Source organism: Biomphalaria glabrata, chromosome 15 (assembly GCF_947242115.1).
Source record: "Biomphalaria glabrata chromosome 15, xgBioGlab47.1, whole genome shotgun sequence".
NCBI classification, from domain to species: Eukaryota; Metazoa; Mollusca; class Gastropoda; family Planorbidae; genus Biomphalaria; species Biomphalaria glabrata.
In genome coordinates, this window is record NC_074725.1 from 14,192,454 (window position 1) to 14,210,190 (window position 17,737).

The 17,737-nt window shown below is 37.5% G+C and overlaps 1 protein-coding gene across 5 annotated transcripts in view; it reads left to right on the forward strand.

Moving 5' to 3' along the window:
• LOC106055664 (carbohydrate sulfotransferase 15-like) overlaps positions 1-17,737 on the forward strand; it is a 46,213-nt gene that overhangs the window by 12,559 nt on the left and 15,917 nt on the right. For 3 of the 5 annotated variants that reach the window (XM_056012650.1, XM_056012652.1, XM_013212021.2), the window contains exons 2-3: positions 5,868-5,932; positions 14,222-14,367. In XM_056012650.1, coding sequence (XP_055868625.1) covers positions 5,871-5,932; positions 14,222-14,367 — 208 coding nt within the window. In that variant the 5' untranslated portion in view covers positions 5,868-5,870. Of the gene's footprint in view, positions 1-1,238; positions 1,735-5,867; positions 5,933-14,221; positions 14,368-17,737 lie in introns of those variants that run through there. The other 2 variants (XM_056012649.1, XM_056012651.1) reach the window with 2 other exon arrangements.

A 17,737-nucleotide genomic window follows, 5' to 3' on the forward strand; every position in this document is an offset into this window, starting at 1 on the left:
GGAAACCAAACGCTAATCTCTCGCGCTGCGTCACGTGACGTTGAATGCATATATATATATATATATATATATATATATATATATATATATATATTAATAAATCTGGTTGAAATGAATAGACTAGATCTAGATCTAGATCAGTGATTCCCAAAGTGGTCTATTTAGACCCCCAGGGGTCTACGAAGACTTACAAGGGGTTTACGAAAGTGAAAAAATAAATTAGGGGTCTATGAGATATCCAAGGGGGTCTACGATAATAGATTTCATTTAAGTAGGTCGTTAATTTAATTTTTCACATCCCATTTATATAATTATTTCCTACACAAATATGTGATTTGTACCTTAGTTCATCCTTTAAATATGTATCCTGCTATTCAAACGAAAAATTGTTGCATTTAATTTCAATACTTATTTGAATAGCTCAATTTTATCTACATGTAACTAATGTTTAACAAAGTAGACTGTACAGCGTTGATTATTTAAAACTGGGCTTCATTCTTTCCTTGTCAAGCAAGCGGCTGCCTTAGTACCTTTTTATGACAACATGAAACTAATTGCGCTGGAACATCATCTGAGATGATGCCACCCTGACAAAGTAGATCAACATTTTCAAAACTTTCGAACACTCAAAGATAAAGTTCAGAATAGACTCACAAAATCTCTCTTCGACATCATAGAGGAGTTGGTGGTTTGTGAGCGTCGTACAATATCTCATTACTTATAGGAAAATACGGAAAACACTAAAGGTAAAACCTTGATTTTACCAGCCGTTGAAGTAGTTTTAAAAACTGTTTTACACAAATCTACATCTGAAATTATAAAAGAGTTTCTTTCAGCAACACTACAGATCAAGGGCACATCGGGGGCATGAGTAATCAAATGAAAGGCTTCTTATGTAATTCTTTGCAAACGACAGGCATAAAGTTTTAGATCAGCGGTATCATTGGCTCTGACAGAATGTAGTGCTGTTTGCTGCAAACTGCTTAAGGGTCGCCGGCTCCTTATTTTTAACAGGGTTGACCCACTAAGGGGTAGCTAGCCAAGGCTAAAGAGCCCATCCTGCTCGAAGCTGACTGGTTTAGGCGCCAGTTACTCACCTTTGCCCGTTGTCACGTTAGTGAAAACAGTTCCGTAGTCTCAATATTTGAGCCACACATGAAAGATCAAGAAATACAAGAGAAACTGCTCTTTGCGAAAACTTTTACAATGATACATAAGGCATATCACTTAATTGATAAATTAATATTTAATGTTTGATGATTACATCATTGAACAACAAATTCCTATATGAAACATAATATCAATAGCAAAAATAGCAACGGATAATAGACGTGCAAAATAAAAATAAATTCCAGTGTGTTTAATTATTCCAGTAATAAATATTAATTGTTATTTTAATTGGCTTAAATTTTAATTTTATGAATAAAAAAAAGATAAATCTCTGTAACTTTATATGTAGCTTTAAATTACCTTTTCACTCTTCCACCTACTACAGTTACAAATTAGTTTTAAAAATGGAGTTGATGAATTTGCAAAAAGTGAAATATAAGTTAAGCAGGCGGTCTACCGAAAACTAGCAAACATGTAAAGGGGTCTACGAGACAAAAAAGTTTGAGAACCACTGCTCTAGATATGTCAGCACTACAGTTATAGTTGAGGATAATAATGATCCGTTGTAATAAAAGGGGAAAAATATTGATTTATAAAATTAAACGCTCCAGAATATCTCTTCAGGTAAACTATAATCACTTCATTTTTCTGTTTTGGTGTATAGGTATTATATTAAGTACTCAACTTGGATTTTCTTAATAAGGATTTATTATAAGTCTTCAAAGTGTTTGACCTGATTATAGAAGACTTGTAAGAATTGGCATATGGAATACATATTATAGCCTACTTTGTGTCTTTGGTATTTTATTAAATTCTGTTTTTTATATGTGAAAATTATGGTTCAGTGTTTTATGTATAACTAGCCATATGTTACCCTCGGCCCGCGGGTCTTAATTTGCGAATCACTGTCGATATAGTCACTGAGAGTGTTTTGTAAACAATTAAACGAAATAATAATGCTATAAGAAAGAGAATGTGAAAATAGTATGAATGGAGCTATCAAAATAGCTAATCGACCTAAATCCGTCTTTCAAATAAAAATATTTGCTTGTAGGCCTACATATATTTGATTAAAGTATGAATTGAATAGACTTTATTTTGTAGGCTACCAGTTTATCTGTGAGGTCAGGGCATTAGTCTTGGTGTAGACTGCTATTGAAGAATGTATTATTTTAAAAAAAAATTATTATATCTATGTATAAAGTGTAAGTTAATAAGTATATCTAGACTTTCTAGATCTAGATATTTCTAGTATGATAAGTATCATCTAAAGGCTACATTGATGACAGAGATAGATGGTTTACCAAAGCGCAGAATGACTGTGTAGGCCTACAGATCTATATTCTTGACCTATAAAATAAAATAAATAAGTTATTAGATGCGCTATTAGAGCATGGAATGGGTTGCCTGAGCTAACCAGGAAAACCAGTGACTTGGCAGAATTTAGGACATTGGTTAATATGCATGACTAAATGCATGACGTGTAGGACGTAATCATCTTCTTTTTTGAAGTAACGTCTGTATCATATAAGATAAGATAAGTTTTAGTTTGTTTTTGTTTCAATTATGTAAGCCAGTGATGCCCAACCTAATTCGACCTGCGGGCCATTATAATTTCTGACACTCGTGTCGCGGGCCACATGAACGAAAAGGTACAAAAAAAAAAAAGAAATGAAATTTACCTGAATTTGTAATTAATTGATTAGAAGCCCGTGGATCTAGTACTTACATTAAGCGATTTTTTTCACGCGTCTGAAAATGTCTTAATTTCTCTACTTAAAATAGAGCAACATTGTAGCTAGCTTTACTACCGATTCATCTTGTCGCTTTTTGGTAAATATTCCCATCGATCCTCCAATCTGTAGGCGTAGTTGAACTATCTTTTTATTCGCGGCTCAAACCAAGAATGTCGTCATATTTGTTTCTTACTGACGTTTATATGTTGTTGTTTTTTAAATAGCCACACTTTCTTTACAAATCAAATATGTTGGCTTATGGTCATGCTCCACAAAAAAAAATTAAGATCCGTCTTCTTTTTGTGGTAGATTCTCATTTCATAAACACACTAATGTAAAACGTCATGGTACCAATCAATTAAAGAAAAATTGAGGGCCCTAACGTAGGTAAAGATACATAAGTCAACCTTTTTTTTTTTTTGGAGGAGGTTGTCTACTCTCCGTGCCAACATTTCGGCGGGCCGGATGGAACCACGTCGCGGGCCGGATCTGGCCCGAGGGCCGTATTTTGGGCATCACTGATATAAGCTTTATGTAGACAAATAGTACCTACCAATAGAAGTTGAAATGTTTTCTGTATAATAGTGTAGATCTATAATAAGTAAAGATATAGATCAGATATAAATCTCGCTGTCTTGTTACGTTTTATAAAATGAAAGTAAATTGTAGATCTATTTTTAAAATGTGTATTCTTAATTAAGAGTATAGCCAAACATACATTTAAGAGAGTAAAATGTTGAACTCTCAATGATTTAAATCTAAAAATATAGTGTCACAGGTCACATCGTTATAGGCTACATCGTCACAGGCCACATCGTCACAGGCCACATTGTCACAGACCACATAGTCACAGACCACATCGTAACAGACCACATCGTCACAGACCACATCGTCACAGACCACATCGTCACAGACCACATCGTCACAGACCACATCGTCACAGACCACATCGTCACAGACCACATCTTCAAGGGCTACATCGTCACAGACCACATCGTCACAGACCACATCGTCACAGACCACATCGTCACAGACCACATCTTCAAGGGCTACATCGTCATAGACCACATCGTCACAGACCACATCGTCACAGACCACATCGTCACAGACCACATCGTCACAGACCACATCGTCACAGACCACATCGTCACATGCCACATCTTCAAGGGCTACATTGTCACAGACCACATCGTCACAGACTACATCGTCACAGACCACATAGTCACAGACCACATCGTCACAGGCCACATTGTCACAGGCCACATCGTCACAGACCACATAGTCACAGACCACATCGTCACAGGCCACATCTTCTCAGACCACATTGTCACAGGCCACATCGTCACAGACCACATAGTCACAGACCACATCGTCACAGGCCACATCTTCTCAGACCACATTGTCACAGGCCACATTGTCACAGACCACATCGTCACAGACCACATCGTCACAGGCCACATCTTCAAGGGCTACATTGTCACAGGCCACACCGTCACAGGCCACATCTTAACAGACCACATCGTCACAGACCACATCTTCACAGGCCACATCTTAACAGACCACATAGTCATAGACCAATAGAACTTAGCCTTTAGGGCTTTATTATACACTTTGAGCAGCACTGTGTCACTGGCTGGATCAGGCCCTCAGGGCGTAGTTTGACCATCTCTGCTTTGCGTTATTATTAGACTTCGTTAGTGAAAGTACATATTTGGGAAAAAAAGCCATGGGGTCGGACTAGATCGTTTATTCAATTCTTAGCTTCAACGTACGTCAGAGCTGATAAAAAAAGAAATGACATAATATTAAAAAGTAGGCCTACATCTGTTTTTTTACATTAATTTCTTCAAAGTCATGAAAGGTTAGCATGACATATTCGCTAGGTTATGTTGACACAATTAGCACGTTTGTAACGCTAATTATTAAGACATTTCGCTTGTCAAAAGCTAAAAAATTATGTTCATCTGGTTAAAAAATGCATTGCAATTTACTTTCTGTTGTGTTTTTTTAGCGTCCCCGAAAGGGGAAAAGACGCTATTAGTTTTGTGTGGTCTGTCTGTCGGACTCTGTCCATACGTCCGTCCGTCTTGTTCAGATCTCGTAAACAAGAAAAGATATTGAAAATATGACATCATGATATTTTAGACCTTTTCAAGTTCTGATGCAACGGCTATTTTTTCCTTTCTGAAAGAGAAAAATTTAATTTTTAAAATCAACAATGTTTTTTCATAAAAATAAATCATTTTGATAACTATTCACTATTAATGGTAACAAACACAGGAGGCTATTTAGTAAGGGACATGACATTTTACAATATTTTGAACACTCAATTTATGCAAACAGTTTTCGATTTTTTGTAATAAACAAAATAAAAAAAATTTTTACAAATGTATTGCTTAGTAAAGTAAGTTCTATCATACCAACTACTAAGAAAAATATTAATTTTTCTTTTAAAGAAAAAAATCTATTTAATATGCATATATAAGCGGAATATAATTTAGTACAACAATAAGTATTTTTTTCATACTATCTAATGAACTGTAGTACACAAACATTACACTTCATTGCATAACTAAATGATTTTTTTTTTACAGAAATGTCTTACATATGTTATTGAGACCTACAATAAGAGATTGACAATTTAAAAAATAATTAGATAATCATTATTTGATAATTAGGCCAGGTTCATATCTAACTTCACCTTCACTTTCGGCTATCCCTTTGTCTGCTGGACCATTGGGGCACCACACCAGATCGGTCAACTTTCTTTCTCCATTCTTCTCTGTCATACGCCTTTGATAGAATTTCATTCTAATATTATTTCTGAAAATATTGAAACCTGCAGTTTTTACTTGACTGGGAGGACCACTTCGGGGGCCGATTTTGAGTTTCTGTTTCAACACAAACCGTCTTTGTAACCTTGTTTTTTAAGATTTCTGGTCTTATGTATTTATATGCATTTCACATTGACATACTAATTATAAAAAACTAGTTTTACATTTGTTCTTAACACAATTACAGATTATGTTTCGTCTGACTTTGAGTCAAAGAATCCTATCTTTCAACACAATGGACTTCTGGCAAAAGTAAGTATCATCATTAAAAAAAAAATCTAAAACTTAAACCCAAACATACCGTAAAATTGATTTATAGTTTAAGCTTGCCATTTATTCCTGAAAGGCTCGCAATGAGATAGAAATAAGCTCATGTCCAACCGGTCTTTACGACATTTCCTTTTGATAGAAAATAAACCCATGTCCAACCGGTGTTTACGACATTACATTTGGATAGAAAATAAGCCCATGTCCAACAGGTCTTTACGACATTACATTTGGATAGAAAATAATCCCATGTCCAACAGGTCTTTACGACATTACATTTTGATAGAAAATAAGCCCATGTCCAACAGGTCTTTACAACATTGTGTTTTGATAGAAAATAAGCCCATGTCCAACCGGTCTTTATGACATCACATTTTGATAGAAAATAAGCCCATGTCCAACAGGTCTTTACAACATTGTGTTTTGATAGAAAATAAGCCCATGTCCAACCGGTCTTTACGACATTACATTTTGATAGAAAATAAGCCCAAGTCCAACCAGTCTTTACAACTACATTTTGATAGAAAATAAGCCCTTGTCTAACCGGTCTTTACGACATTCTGTTTTGATAGAAAATAAGCCCCATGTCTAACATATTTTTACATCGTTTTGATAGTAAATAGAGTGTACGTGATTATGCCAGGCTATTTCCCCACAATCTATTCAGCACGTATCTAAATGTTATTTCTATTCTCGATACATCATTGTGCCTCATTCATCTTTCTTCTCAACTGTAGATGCTAATGAAAAGTTTCTTTTCTTTTTATTTAGAACCTTAACCCAAACATAAGCAAATAAATTGCATTGTAGAGACTTTGAGAGTTCCAATAAAAAATTTAGCATACAAAAAATGATTACATATACAAACAAAAAATAAAAATAAATCTGTATTACTGTATTCAATGGAAATATTATTTGAATGACAAAACTTCCATACATAATTTTAGTTTGTTTGTAAACAGAATCGGACTTTTGTTTGTTGTATTCGTGTGCCGATTTGCTTAAATTGTATAATAAAAATTCAGGCTAATCAAGAACTATTAGATGAGCACTGTAGAAGACAGTGGCGTAGCCAGGGTGGGGGAAGACTTACTTACTTAGACTTAGATCCTTCCGCGCCGTTCCGCGCATTGGGCGGTAAGCTGTCTCAATAAAGATCTATCATTGGCAATGTCTGAAGCCTCCTCCCACCTGATGTCCACTGTTTCTGAGGCCCTCCATGAAGGTGTGGCGCCAAGTAATACGAGGACGTCCTTGTTTGCGCTTTCCTCGTTTTGACCTCCATGTCATCGCAACTCTTGGTATGCGTAGCTCATTTTGTCGTAGAACATGTCCCGCTAATCTCATGCGACGCTCTGTCACAACCTCACTAAGTGTTCGACTCCCAGTTAGGCATAGGATTTCCTTGTTTGAGACCCGATCTGTGTAACTGACTCCCAAAATCCGTCTCAGCCATTTTTGTTGAGCCACATTTAGTTTTTTCTCAATTTTGACAGATGACTTCCATGTCTCACATGTATATGTTGCAGTTGGAATGACGATTGTCTTGAGAAGGTGTATTTTGTCTCGAGTCCAATGGCTTGTCTTGTCCAAATAGGCAGCAGCCTTTGGAAAATGCTCCCTGCCTTTCCTATTCGGCACGCTACATCATGGTAAGCATCTCCATCATTTGTTATGATGCTGCCAAGGTACGTGAACTTGTCCAGCTCTTCAAGCTTTGACTCGCCAATTCTGACGGGGCACCCTTTGCCTTATGTCCCACTTGCAGAATTTTAGTCTAATCTAAGTTTATGCTGAAGCCAATTTTTGGTGCCTCTCTGTCTAGGCTCTCCGTCATTGGCGAATTCAAGTCCGTCATTCGGTTTTGTTCACGCCATGGAATACCATATGCAGTCTGGTTCATTGCTCTCCTCATTATGTAGTCGATGGCTAGGAGGAAAAGGAAGGGAGATAGGATTGCCCCCTGTCTTGATTGTAAAAAACTCTGTTGTTCCTTCTTCTGTTTTAATACAGCAACTAGACTGACTGTATAGGTGTCGTAGGATCTGGACGAATTTGTCTGGGATGCCGCATTCTCTAACTATTTTCCATAGTGATTCTCGGTGGACACTATCAAACGCTTTCTTAAAGTCTAAGACACTGATCGTTAGCCGTTGTTGGTACTCAACTGAACTATAATATTTCGTAGAACGAAGATCTGCTGTGCACATGATCTTTCTCTTCGTAAGCCTGCTTGTTCTTCTCTGAGCCTCTCATCTACAGACTGTTAAAGCCGTCTCAACAAAACAGTGCTGAGGGAAGGGGGGATCGTAAATCCCTCCCCCCCCCCAGCTCCCACTTGAGTGCCCCCCCCCCCCCCCAATGAATGTCCTATTTTTTTTTACATTAAATATTACGCCACTGCCATGTAATCTTGCTGTTCACATGGAGTCAACACTACTAGACAGCATTGATCTAGCAGATGTTATAGATGCCTTCTGCTGCACAGACAGCACGACGTGAGGCGATTCAAATTGAGATTTGTCACTTGTGCATTATCTTGCCAATATACAACGGTATTTTTCCATTATAAGAGTCTTAATGATATTTTTGTTTGTTATTAATATTACTTATATAGAGTACCAGATCAAACTTGACATATATTTATTAAGTACATTATCTCATATCATGAATTCGAATGTCAAAATGCAGGGGCCCCTAATACGATCATACCCATCGGGAGCCCAAACCGCTAGCTACAACACTGGTAGAACATATTACTTTTCTTATCTGTGACATATATAGCAGGTCCAATAACTAGTCCTAAATCAGATATCTGAAATATTAATATGGGTCTTATCACAAGTCCTATATAAGAGATTTATAACTATGGAGTGGGGTCAACTAACTAGTTCTAAATCAGATATCTGAAACATTAAAAATGTGTCTAATTAGTAATCCTATATCATAGATCCGTAACATTAGAATGGGGTGAAGCCACTAGTCCTACATCAAAGACCCGAAACATTGGATGGGATCAATTAGCTATTCCTAAATCAGTGACCAGTAACTTTAGGATGGAGTCGAATAAACTATCTAATATCGGTCTATAAAATTGAGTCGATTGTATTACATTTGAGATGTACTGCGCATTTATATCTAGATCAAGCAGTTCTTCACGTAAGTAGACTATTTTGGTTTCTGAAGATAAAACCTATACTGAAACCTGATTTAATCTTGGCATCGGACAAAACGCTTGAGTTTTTTTTTAGTAGTTTTCAGTCTATTTCAAATAGGCAAAAAAAAAAAAAGAAATTTAAAAGGAAATAGTAAATCTACATCCTTTAATGACATATTTAATGTCAGACACAACGGCAAGTAGAACAGACAGTCAACTTTTATTAACCTTTGAGTAACTCGTCTTCATGCCATACAGTGTTTCCTTTCATTATTCATCAAATGGCTTTATTATCAACCCATCATTTTGACGGATTCCCCAACTAGTACTTCTGACACTCCCAGTAGATCTAGATTCACGCTACATCAAGCCAAAACGTCAGCCAGTTTTCCCTCGCCGTCACTTGCACGTGACACACACTTCATAGAGACGTTACCTTTCGTCATCCATTATACTCACCAGGGCTTCTCAACCTGGTGTAAAGGAACAGCAGTGTTTTCTACACAAGTAGCCAATATAGTCAACCAAAATTGTTTCTGCAATCAACCATTGATTAAATCTTCATTTCCAAGTAGACTTTGATTTATCACACAACTGTGTGACACTTATTCTAATCTTTGGAAATGATTTAAAGTTAATTCGGACCTTATTTCTCTCCTGTAACGTCTGGAGACACTTTTCATCCAGTTGTGAAACGCTGGACTACGTATTACAAGACTTCTTTTCCTCCCAAGGAGAACATAAATCATTCAGAATCTATAACTCTTTACTAAGCTCCCTTTAGAATAAAAGCACAAGCTCCCTCACTCTTTCTCTTTTATAGCACAAACAATAACAGATTATTCATCATTAATCATTATTTTATGTGAGTAAGACAAAAATGCAGAGGCACTGAATGAATAAATGAATGCAGCCATTATAAAAGAATAAATAAATGTAGCCACAATGAAAGAATGAATAAATGAAAGTAAACACTATGAAAGAAAGAATGAATGAATGTGATTTGAAAGAAAGAATGAATGAATGTAATTTGAAAGAATGAATGAATGAATGTAGCCACAATGAAAGAATGAATGAATGTAATTTGAAAGAATGAATGAATGAATGTAGCCACAATGAAAGAATGAATGAATTAATGTAGTCACAATGAAAGAATGAATGAATGTAATTTGAAAGAATGAATGAATGAATGTAGCCACAATGAAAGAATGAATGAATTAATGTAGTCACTTTGAAAGAAAGAATGAATGAATGTAATTTGAAAGAATGAATGAATGAATGTAGCCACAATGAAAGAATGAATGAAAGAATGTAGCCACAATGAAAGAATGAATGAATGTAATTTGAAAGAATGAATGAATGTAATTTGAAAGAATGAATGAATGAATGTAGCCACAATGAAAGAATGAATGAATGTAATTTGAAAGAATGAATGAATGAATGTAGCCACAATGAAAGAATGAATGAATGAATGTAGCCACAATGAAAGAATGAATGAATGTAATTTGAAAGAATGAATGAATGAATGTAGCCACAATGAAAGAATGAATGAATGAATGTAGCCACAATGAAAGAATTAATGAATGTAATTTGAAAGAATGAATGAATGAATGTAGCCACAATGAAAGAATGAATGGATTAACGTAGCCACTATCAAAGAATGAATAAATTAATGTAACCATTATCAGAGAATGAATAAATGAATGTAGCCACTTTCAAAGAATTAATGAATGAATATAGCAACTATGAAAGAATGAATGAATAAATGTCGTCACCTTGAATGAATGAATGAATAAATGTAGCCACTATCGAATAATGAATGAATGTAGCCGATTTGAGAGAATGAATGAATGAATGTAGCTACTATGAAATAATGAATGAATGAATGTAGCCACTATGAAAGAATGAATAAACTAATAAAGCCACTATTAAATAATGAATAAATTAAAGTAGACACTATTATAGAATGAATGAAAGAATGAATGTAGCTTCTATAAAAGAATGAATGAATGTAACCACTATGAAGGAATGAATGAATGTAGCCACTATCAAAGAATGAACGAACGAATGTAGCCACTATCAGATAATGGATGAATGAATATAATAACTATCAAAGAATGTATTAATGTATGAATGAATGAATGTAGCCACTATCAAAGAATGTATTAATATATGAATGAATGAATGTAGCCACTATTAATGAATGTATTAATGTATCAATGAATGAATGTAGCCACTATGAAAGAATGAATAAACTAATAAAGCCACTATCAAATAATGAATAAATTAAAGTCTAATTCATAGAATGAATGAATGTAGTTTCTATGAAAGAATGAATGAATGAATGTAGCCACTATCAAAGAATGAACGAACGAATGTAGCCACTATCAAAGAATGAATGCATGAATGTAGCCACTATCAAAGAATGAATTAGTGAATGTAACCACTAACAAAGAATGAATGAATGAGTGTAGCCACTATCAAAGAATGAATGAATGAATGTAGCCACTAACAAAGAATGTATTAATGTATGAATGAATGAATGTAGCCACTATCAAAGAACAAATGAATGCAGACTGTTGTGCTATTGACATCTTGGTAAAGAACATTTTGTAGATATCCCTGACAACTGATTGATAGACATTAGGATGCATTAGTTCTTTATATTGTTGTTATTTTTAACGATGGTGGCCAAACACTTGACCCTTGACCAGAGGTCAACTGCAGTGGGATGCCCCCCCCCTCCCTCGATAGGAAAAAAATATTTTGTAACTGTCAGCCCTTCATACCAACATGCGGGGCCCTAGAGGCCAAGTCCAATCGTCATAGTAAGCCTGAATACAGATGTGTGTTCAGCAACCTACGGCCAGGGGAGACCAATAGCGTGTTTCTACGGTGTTATAAGACCATAGGTTACCACGTCACAGGTTCTCGCCAAGGCCTACATTCTAATGTACCGTGCCGATCTGTCCTACACTGAAGTACGTATGGTGGACTTCTGCTGAAGTAATTCTCAGAACCAGAACTTGGTACACCATATTTTAGTAGTCTATGTTCACCCCCCACCCCCCTTCTTTTCAAGCGTAAGTAACACGGGTAGACTCTAGAATCGCAATGGCGAGGACGTATTAAAACGTCTTCTTCAAGAGAACGTGGTTTGAATTGTGGCAGACGACTCACGCGATGACATTGGGTACATATCATGATGAGGCGATGTCACTTAATCGATTACATCTACTTACTGTTATTAACATTGGTAAAACTGAAAGCATAAATAAAATAAGGCTTTATCACTACAGTGCTAATACAACAGTTTTCTTTGACTTTGAAAACTACACCACCAGAAAAGACCGCTTTCGAGCCCCAGGTGATTGATGACATTGACCTTGTCACACCATCGTATTTAATTATACACAAATCGTCTAAAACGCAAGGTCTTAAATATAATGTCTTGAATATAATGTCTTGAATATAATGTCTTGAATATAATGTCTTGAATATAATGTCTTAAATATAATGTCTTAAATATAATGTCTTGAATATAATGTCTTGAATATAATGTCTTGAATATAATGTCTCGAATATAATGTCTTAAATATAATGACTTAAATATAATGTCTTAAATATAATGTCTTAAATATAATGTCTTGAACAGGCATGTCAAACTCGTTAAGGTGTATGGGCCGCATAAAAAACTTACTATGGCATGAGGGGCCGCAGCCAAAAATCAGTTGCAAAACAGCTTACTAGTTTTATGTAAATTAGAAACAATACAATAGAATACAATAATTAATGGCATACCTGTCCCTTAGTTAGCTAAATTTATAGTACAATTTAATAATTAAAAATTACTATGATTGCGCATATTTTTCTCTGTCCTGATGCTTGACATCTTTCTGGGATACAAGTTTATTAATATCGGGTGGAAGTTTGTTTGCCACTGACACTATCATCACTGACGACAAATTTTGATCAGATAATCTCGAACGGTGAGGTGATTTGTAGCTTTCATTATAGACTCATTACGTCAATGAGAATAATTCAGAATTTATTTTGTTCTTTAATTGTTCACGCGAGCTGACTGACATGTCATTTATTCTATCTGCCACAGTGTTCCTAGTCAACGCTAATACTTTGAATACTTTCACCTTTTCTGGACAAATTACTTCGGCAGCTTTAACGATAATAGGGCTGGTCTTCGAGGATTAGCGAGGAGTGCAGTATTTCCCGTGGCTGCGCAGCCCCAGCTGTGACCTAGAAATTTTGTCACATCCAGGCCAAGCCTAACCATTATCCGCAGGTTTTCGATTTAGATTTTCTTTTCGCCGTCTGCGTTTGTCCTCGGCAGTGGATTTTCTTTTGGTCTCAAATGTGTATCCCGCAACCTTCGTGAGTGACCTCCAGCTGTCTCGTTCTGAGGCCGCATGCAACCAGGTGCTCTCTTCTACGTCAGCCAAGGAAAGTTGGCGCCTAAGCTGGTCTTTGAAGCGTTTCCGTGGGGCGCCTCTGTTACTTCGACCACCTTTCAGCTCACCAAAAAAGACTGCCTTAGGCATACGTTCGTCTCCCATACGGGATACGTGCCCTACCCAGCGTAACTGCCGGACCATAAGAAGTCCCTCTATACTGTCCATACCGGCGTTCGCAAGGACATCGCTGTTTGTAGTGCGGTCTTGCCACAGTTAACGATACACTCCTTTCACTAAATGATTTGCTATGGCTTGCAATTAAGTTTGAAAAATGTAGCTGGCTTTGACTGCAGACTCAATCTCGTTCAGTTTAACAAATACTATTTTTCAATTCAAGTAGCTTGTCATCTTTTATTTTCCAGTGTAATAGTTTAAGATTATTTTGATAATTTTTGAGGTTGCCAGGCGGGCCGCATGCAAGGCGGTCGCGGGCCGCATGCGGCCCCCGAACGCCGTGTTTGACATGCCTGGTCTTGAATATAATGTCTTAAATATAATGTCTTAAATATAATGTCTTGAATATAATGTCTTGAATATAATGTGTCTAGAAAATGCCAAGAAAAAAACGTGTCCTAGCTCTCATTTATTACCTTATTGAATTTGTTTTAATATTATTTGAACCATTTTTTAAAATTTTCTTTAATTCAGATATTCCAAGAAAGTTTTTTTATTGTGTGGGAGCCTCACCATGACCTTTGTTTTTATGCAAATCACCTGGTTCAATGTGTACTTTAACAACGGCATGTACAAATTTTCAAGAATAGCTTTCACAGAAGATGACCTTGAAAGCGAAGGTAACCCAATGTTCTGTCCTCGCTAGCACCCCATCGTTACTGACCTTTTGATTACCCCCGTTAAATGGAAGTGAAACGCAAAAATCGGTTAAGGAGCAGTGACCTACAAACCTTAGTTTTCAATTCGAGGCTTCGATTTATCGACATCTTTAGCCTTTAAAGTACACTGTGTTGGTCCCTGAAACACGAAAAGAACTGTACATTTATAGCCATATCTATCAATACTGCAAGATTTATTTTTCCTTAATCAACATCAAACTATATCATGTAGACCTCTAATTAATTAACATTTGTTTTAATCGAATCATGTTTTGTTAGGGACAATGTGCAAAGTTTTGAACTTAATCCGAGAATGAGGGAGTGGCCTAAGTAAGTTTTACAAAGATTTGTACCAGACAGACAGAGTTGATAGAAGCCTTGCACAAATATCTGGGTTCATTTTGAATTACTCTTACACACTGCAATATTGATTTGATATTTTACTTTCGAGTGCTCAGATGTAGTTAACAATTATTTTTTTTACATTAAGTTTAAAAATTATTTCCTTTTACGTGCTAAGGAAATGAAAAAAAAATAAATAAAAAGGCTAAAATGTGTCTTGGTGTTTAGAAAAGCGTGGTGGGAGGAAAGGGAAACGGCAAAGCAAAGGGGGATAAATAGTTGTGAGGGGAGACAACAAAACAAATCAATTAAATGTGACTACTACTGTGTATCTGAAAATGTCTGTCTCTCCATGTGTCTGTGTGTCTCCATCTGTGTTTGTCTCTCTGTGTCACTGTATGAGTCTCCTTGTATGCATGTGTCTCTCTGTGTGTCTCTGTATGAGTCTCCGTGTATGCATGTGTCTCTCTGTGTCTCTGTCTCTCTTTCTGTGTGTCTAATGTGCGCCAGTGTGTGTATTGTAACTCAAAATGTTAAAGTTATTCTTAACTAAATAAAGCCAATCTTTACCGGGTTGGTCTAGAACAGTTCCGTCGTTCTGCGTGACAAATCAGAACAGAAATGATGATATTATTCAGTTTTCTGTTGTTTTTTACATCAAGAAACAAGGAGATTTCGGGTTGTCTATATCATATAACTATTGACTTTTATTATCTATTAGACATCTGTTGCATTTTACGTCTCGAGAGACGATCTTTTCCCTTTGCAACTTCTTGTGTGACTAAAGAGGCCAATCCTTGATACACAGCTGCGATCGCAGGTTGGGCATATATAATCACCAGGCGCCGTTGCATTTTCACCTTTCTTTCTGCTTCTGTTGTGTATGACATCTGCAATCTGTGACCCTTCCTTTATGCTCTCTCTCCATGTGGATCTGTCCAGTGCCACCTCTTCCCAGTTGCCAGTGTCAATTTTGAAGAGCTTCATGTCGCGTTTGCATACATCCGTATAACGTAAAAGTGGGCGACCAGCGGCTCTCCTGCCTTCTATTAGATCGCCATACAGGATGTCCTGTGGAAGTCGACCTACTGGCATTCTACGAACGTGGCCAAGCCAGCCAAGGCGTCTGCTGCTGATAACAGAGCGGATGTCCTGGCATCCAGCTCTTTGTAGCACTTCCTCATTGGTTATCTTATCTTGCCACCTTATTTTAAGGATCCGCCTTAGGCATCGGAGGTGGAAGACATTCAGCTTTTTTTTCCTGCCATGAGTAGGTTGACCATGTTTCACTTCCGTACAGCAAGGTGCTCAACACACAGGTCCGGTAGACTAGGGCTTTAATACTGCTAGTCAGCAATATGTTCTCCCAGACTCTTTTCTGCAACCGTGACATGGTGGCCATTGCCTTGGCTATCCTGTTGTTTATGTCTTTATCCAGTAGATTGTTGTTGGATATGATGGAGCCAAGGTAACAAAAGTGATCAACAATTTCTAGTGGTTGGCCATTAATGCTTACTTGAGGTGCAGTGTTTGTGTTTTGGACAAGTATCTTAGTCTTGCTTTGACTGATGTTTAAGCCGAACTTCTGGCAAGCAGCAGATAGTTTGTGAACGAGGGACTGTAGCTGAATATCAGAATCAGCATACAGGAGTTCCCTGACGAGTAGCTTCCTAACCTTGGTTTTTGCCCGCAGCCTTGATACATTAAATAGTTTTCCAGAGGATCTTGTATGGAGAAACACACCTTCGTTTATGTCGCTGTACGCATAATGCTGTAGACAGGAGAAGAATATGCCAAACAGAGTAGGTGCGAGCACACATCCCTGCTTGACACCACTGCAAACCTCAAAAGGTGCTGATTGGGCTCCATTGAATTTGACAGTACATTTAGTTTCCTGGTGAAAACACTCAACTTCAATAGTTTGGGAGGGCAACCTATTTTCCTCAGGAGTTTGAAAAGGCCACTTCTGCTGACCATGTCAAAAGCTTTAGTCAGATCAACAAAAACAATGTAAAGGGGTCTGTCTCTCTCTCTGAATTTCTCCTGCAGTAGTCGTAGAGAAGATATCATGTCTATAGTGGATCTACCACTCCTGAATCCACACTGAGACTGGGTAGACTCTAGAAGTTATCTGTCCAGTGACTGTGTGAAGCGTCTAGTGTGGTAGCTTGACTTGTTGCCACCGCTGGCTAGCATCTGTGAAAGGGGAGCAATTTTGTAAGTCTCTCTTGCCAGTACATAGCCTTTCCACAGCAAGTCCTATGCAGTACCTCCTCGTGGTGGCAGATGGAAACTGAGGCTGCGAAGCCTCAGGCTAAACTGCAAGGGTCTCGGAGGAGGTTTGGCCCCAAGGTGTGAGGCAGGCATGGTCCGTCGGCGTGCGGACACGCCCTGTTGCCCACAAACCAAACCCCTAGCTATAGGTCAATAGCCGCACTGCCTTGTGTGTGTGTCCCTGTAAGGTCTAAGGCTGAGGGAGTAAACCCTAACAGAAAATCCGGTCCTGGAGCCCCGTAGGCGGGGGGACAGTAGTAAGACTACTGCTCTCTGGCAAACTCCTGCAGCCACCTGTCGCCAAGCGACGTAATTGTCAGACCTGCAAACACACACTCGCCACCCCCACCGTCACCTGTCCTAAAATGGCCATCAAGATCAGTGGCAAATTTAACTGTAATAGTAGAGGAGTCATATATGCTATAATATGCTCAAGGTGTCAGATGGTTTATATTGGAAACACAGGCAGAACCTTAAAAACACCACTCCAAGAACACCTTAGAGACATCCGTAACCTTGCCACTAAGCCCGTCTCTATCCCTTTTAATAACACACATCATAGGGGTACCACCGACCTCCTCGACACTGCCATACAACAATGCAACAACAAAAACACCCGTCTGCAGATCGAAAACAAACTTATTTACATGTCAGGCACCCTCCAACCTAACGGGATCAACAACCAGCACACTTTTATTTAATACGCGATGGGCAC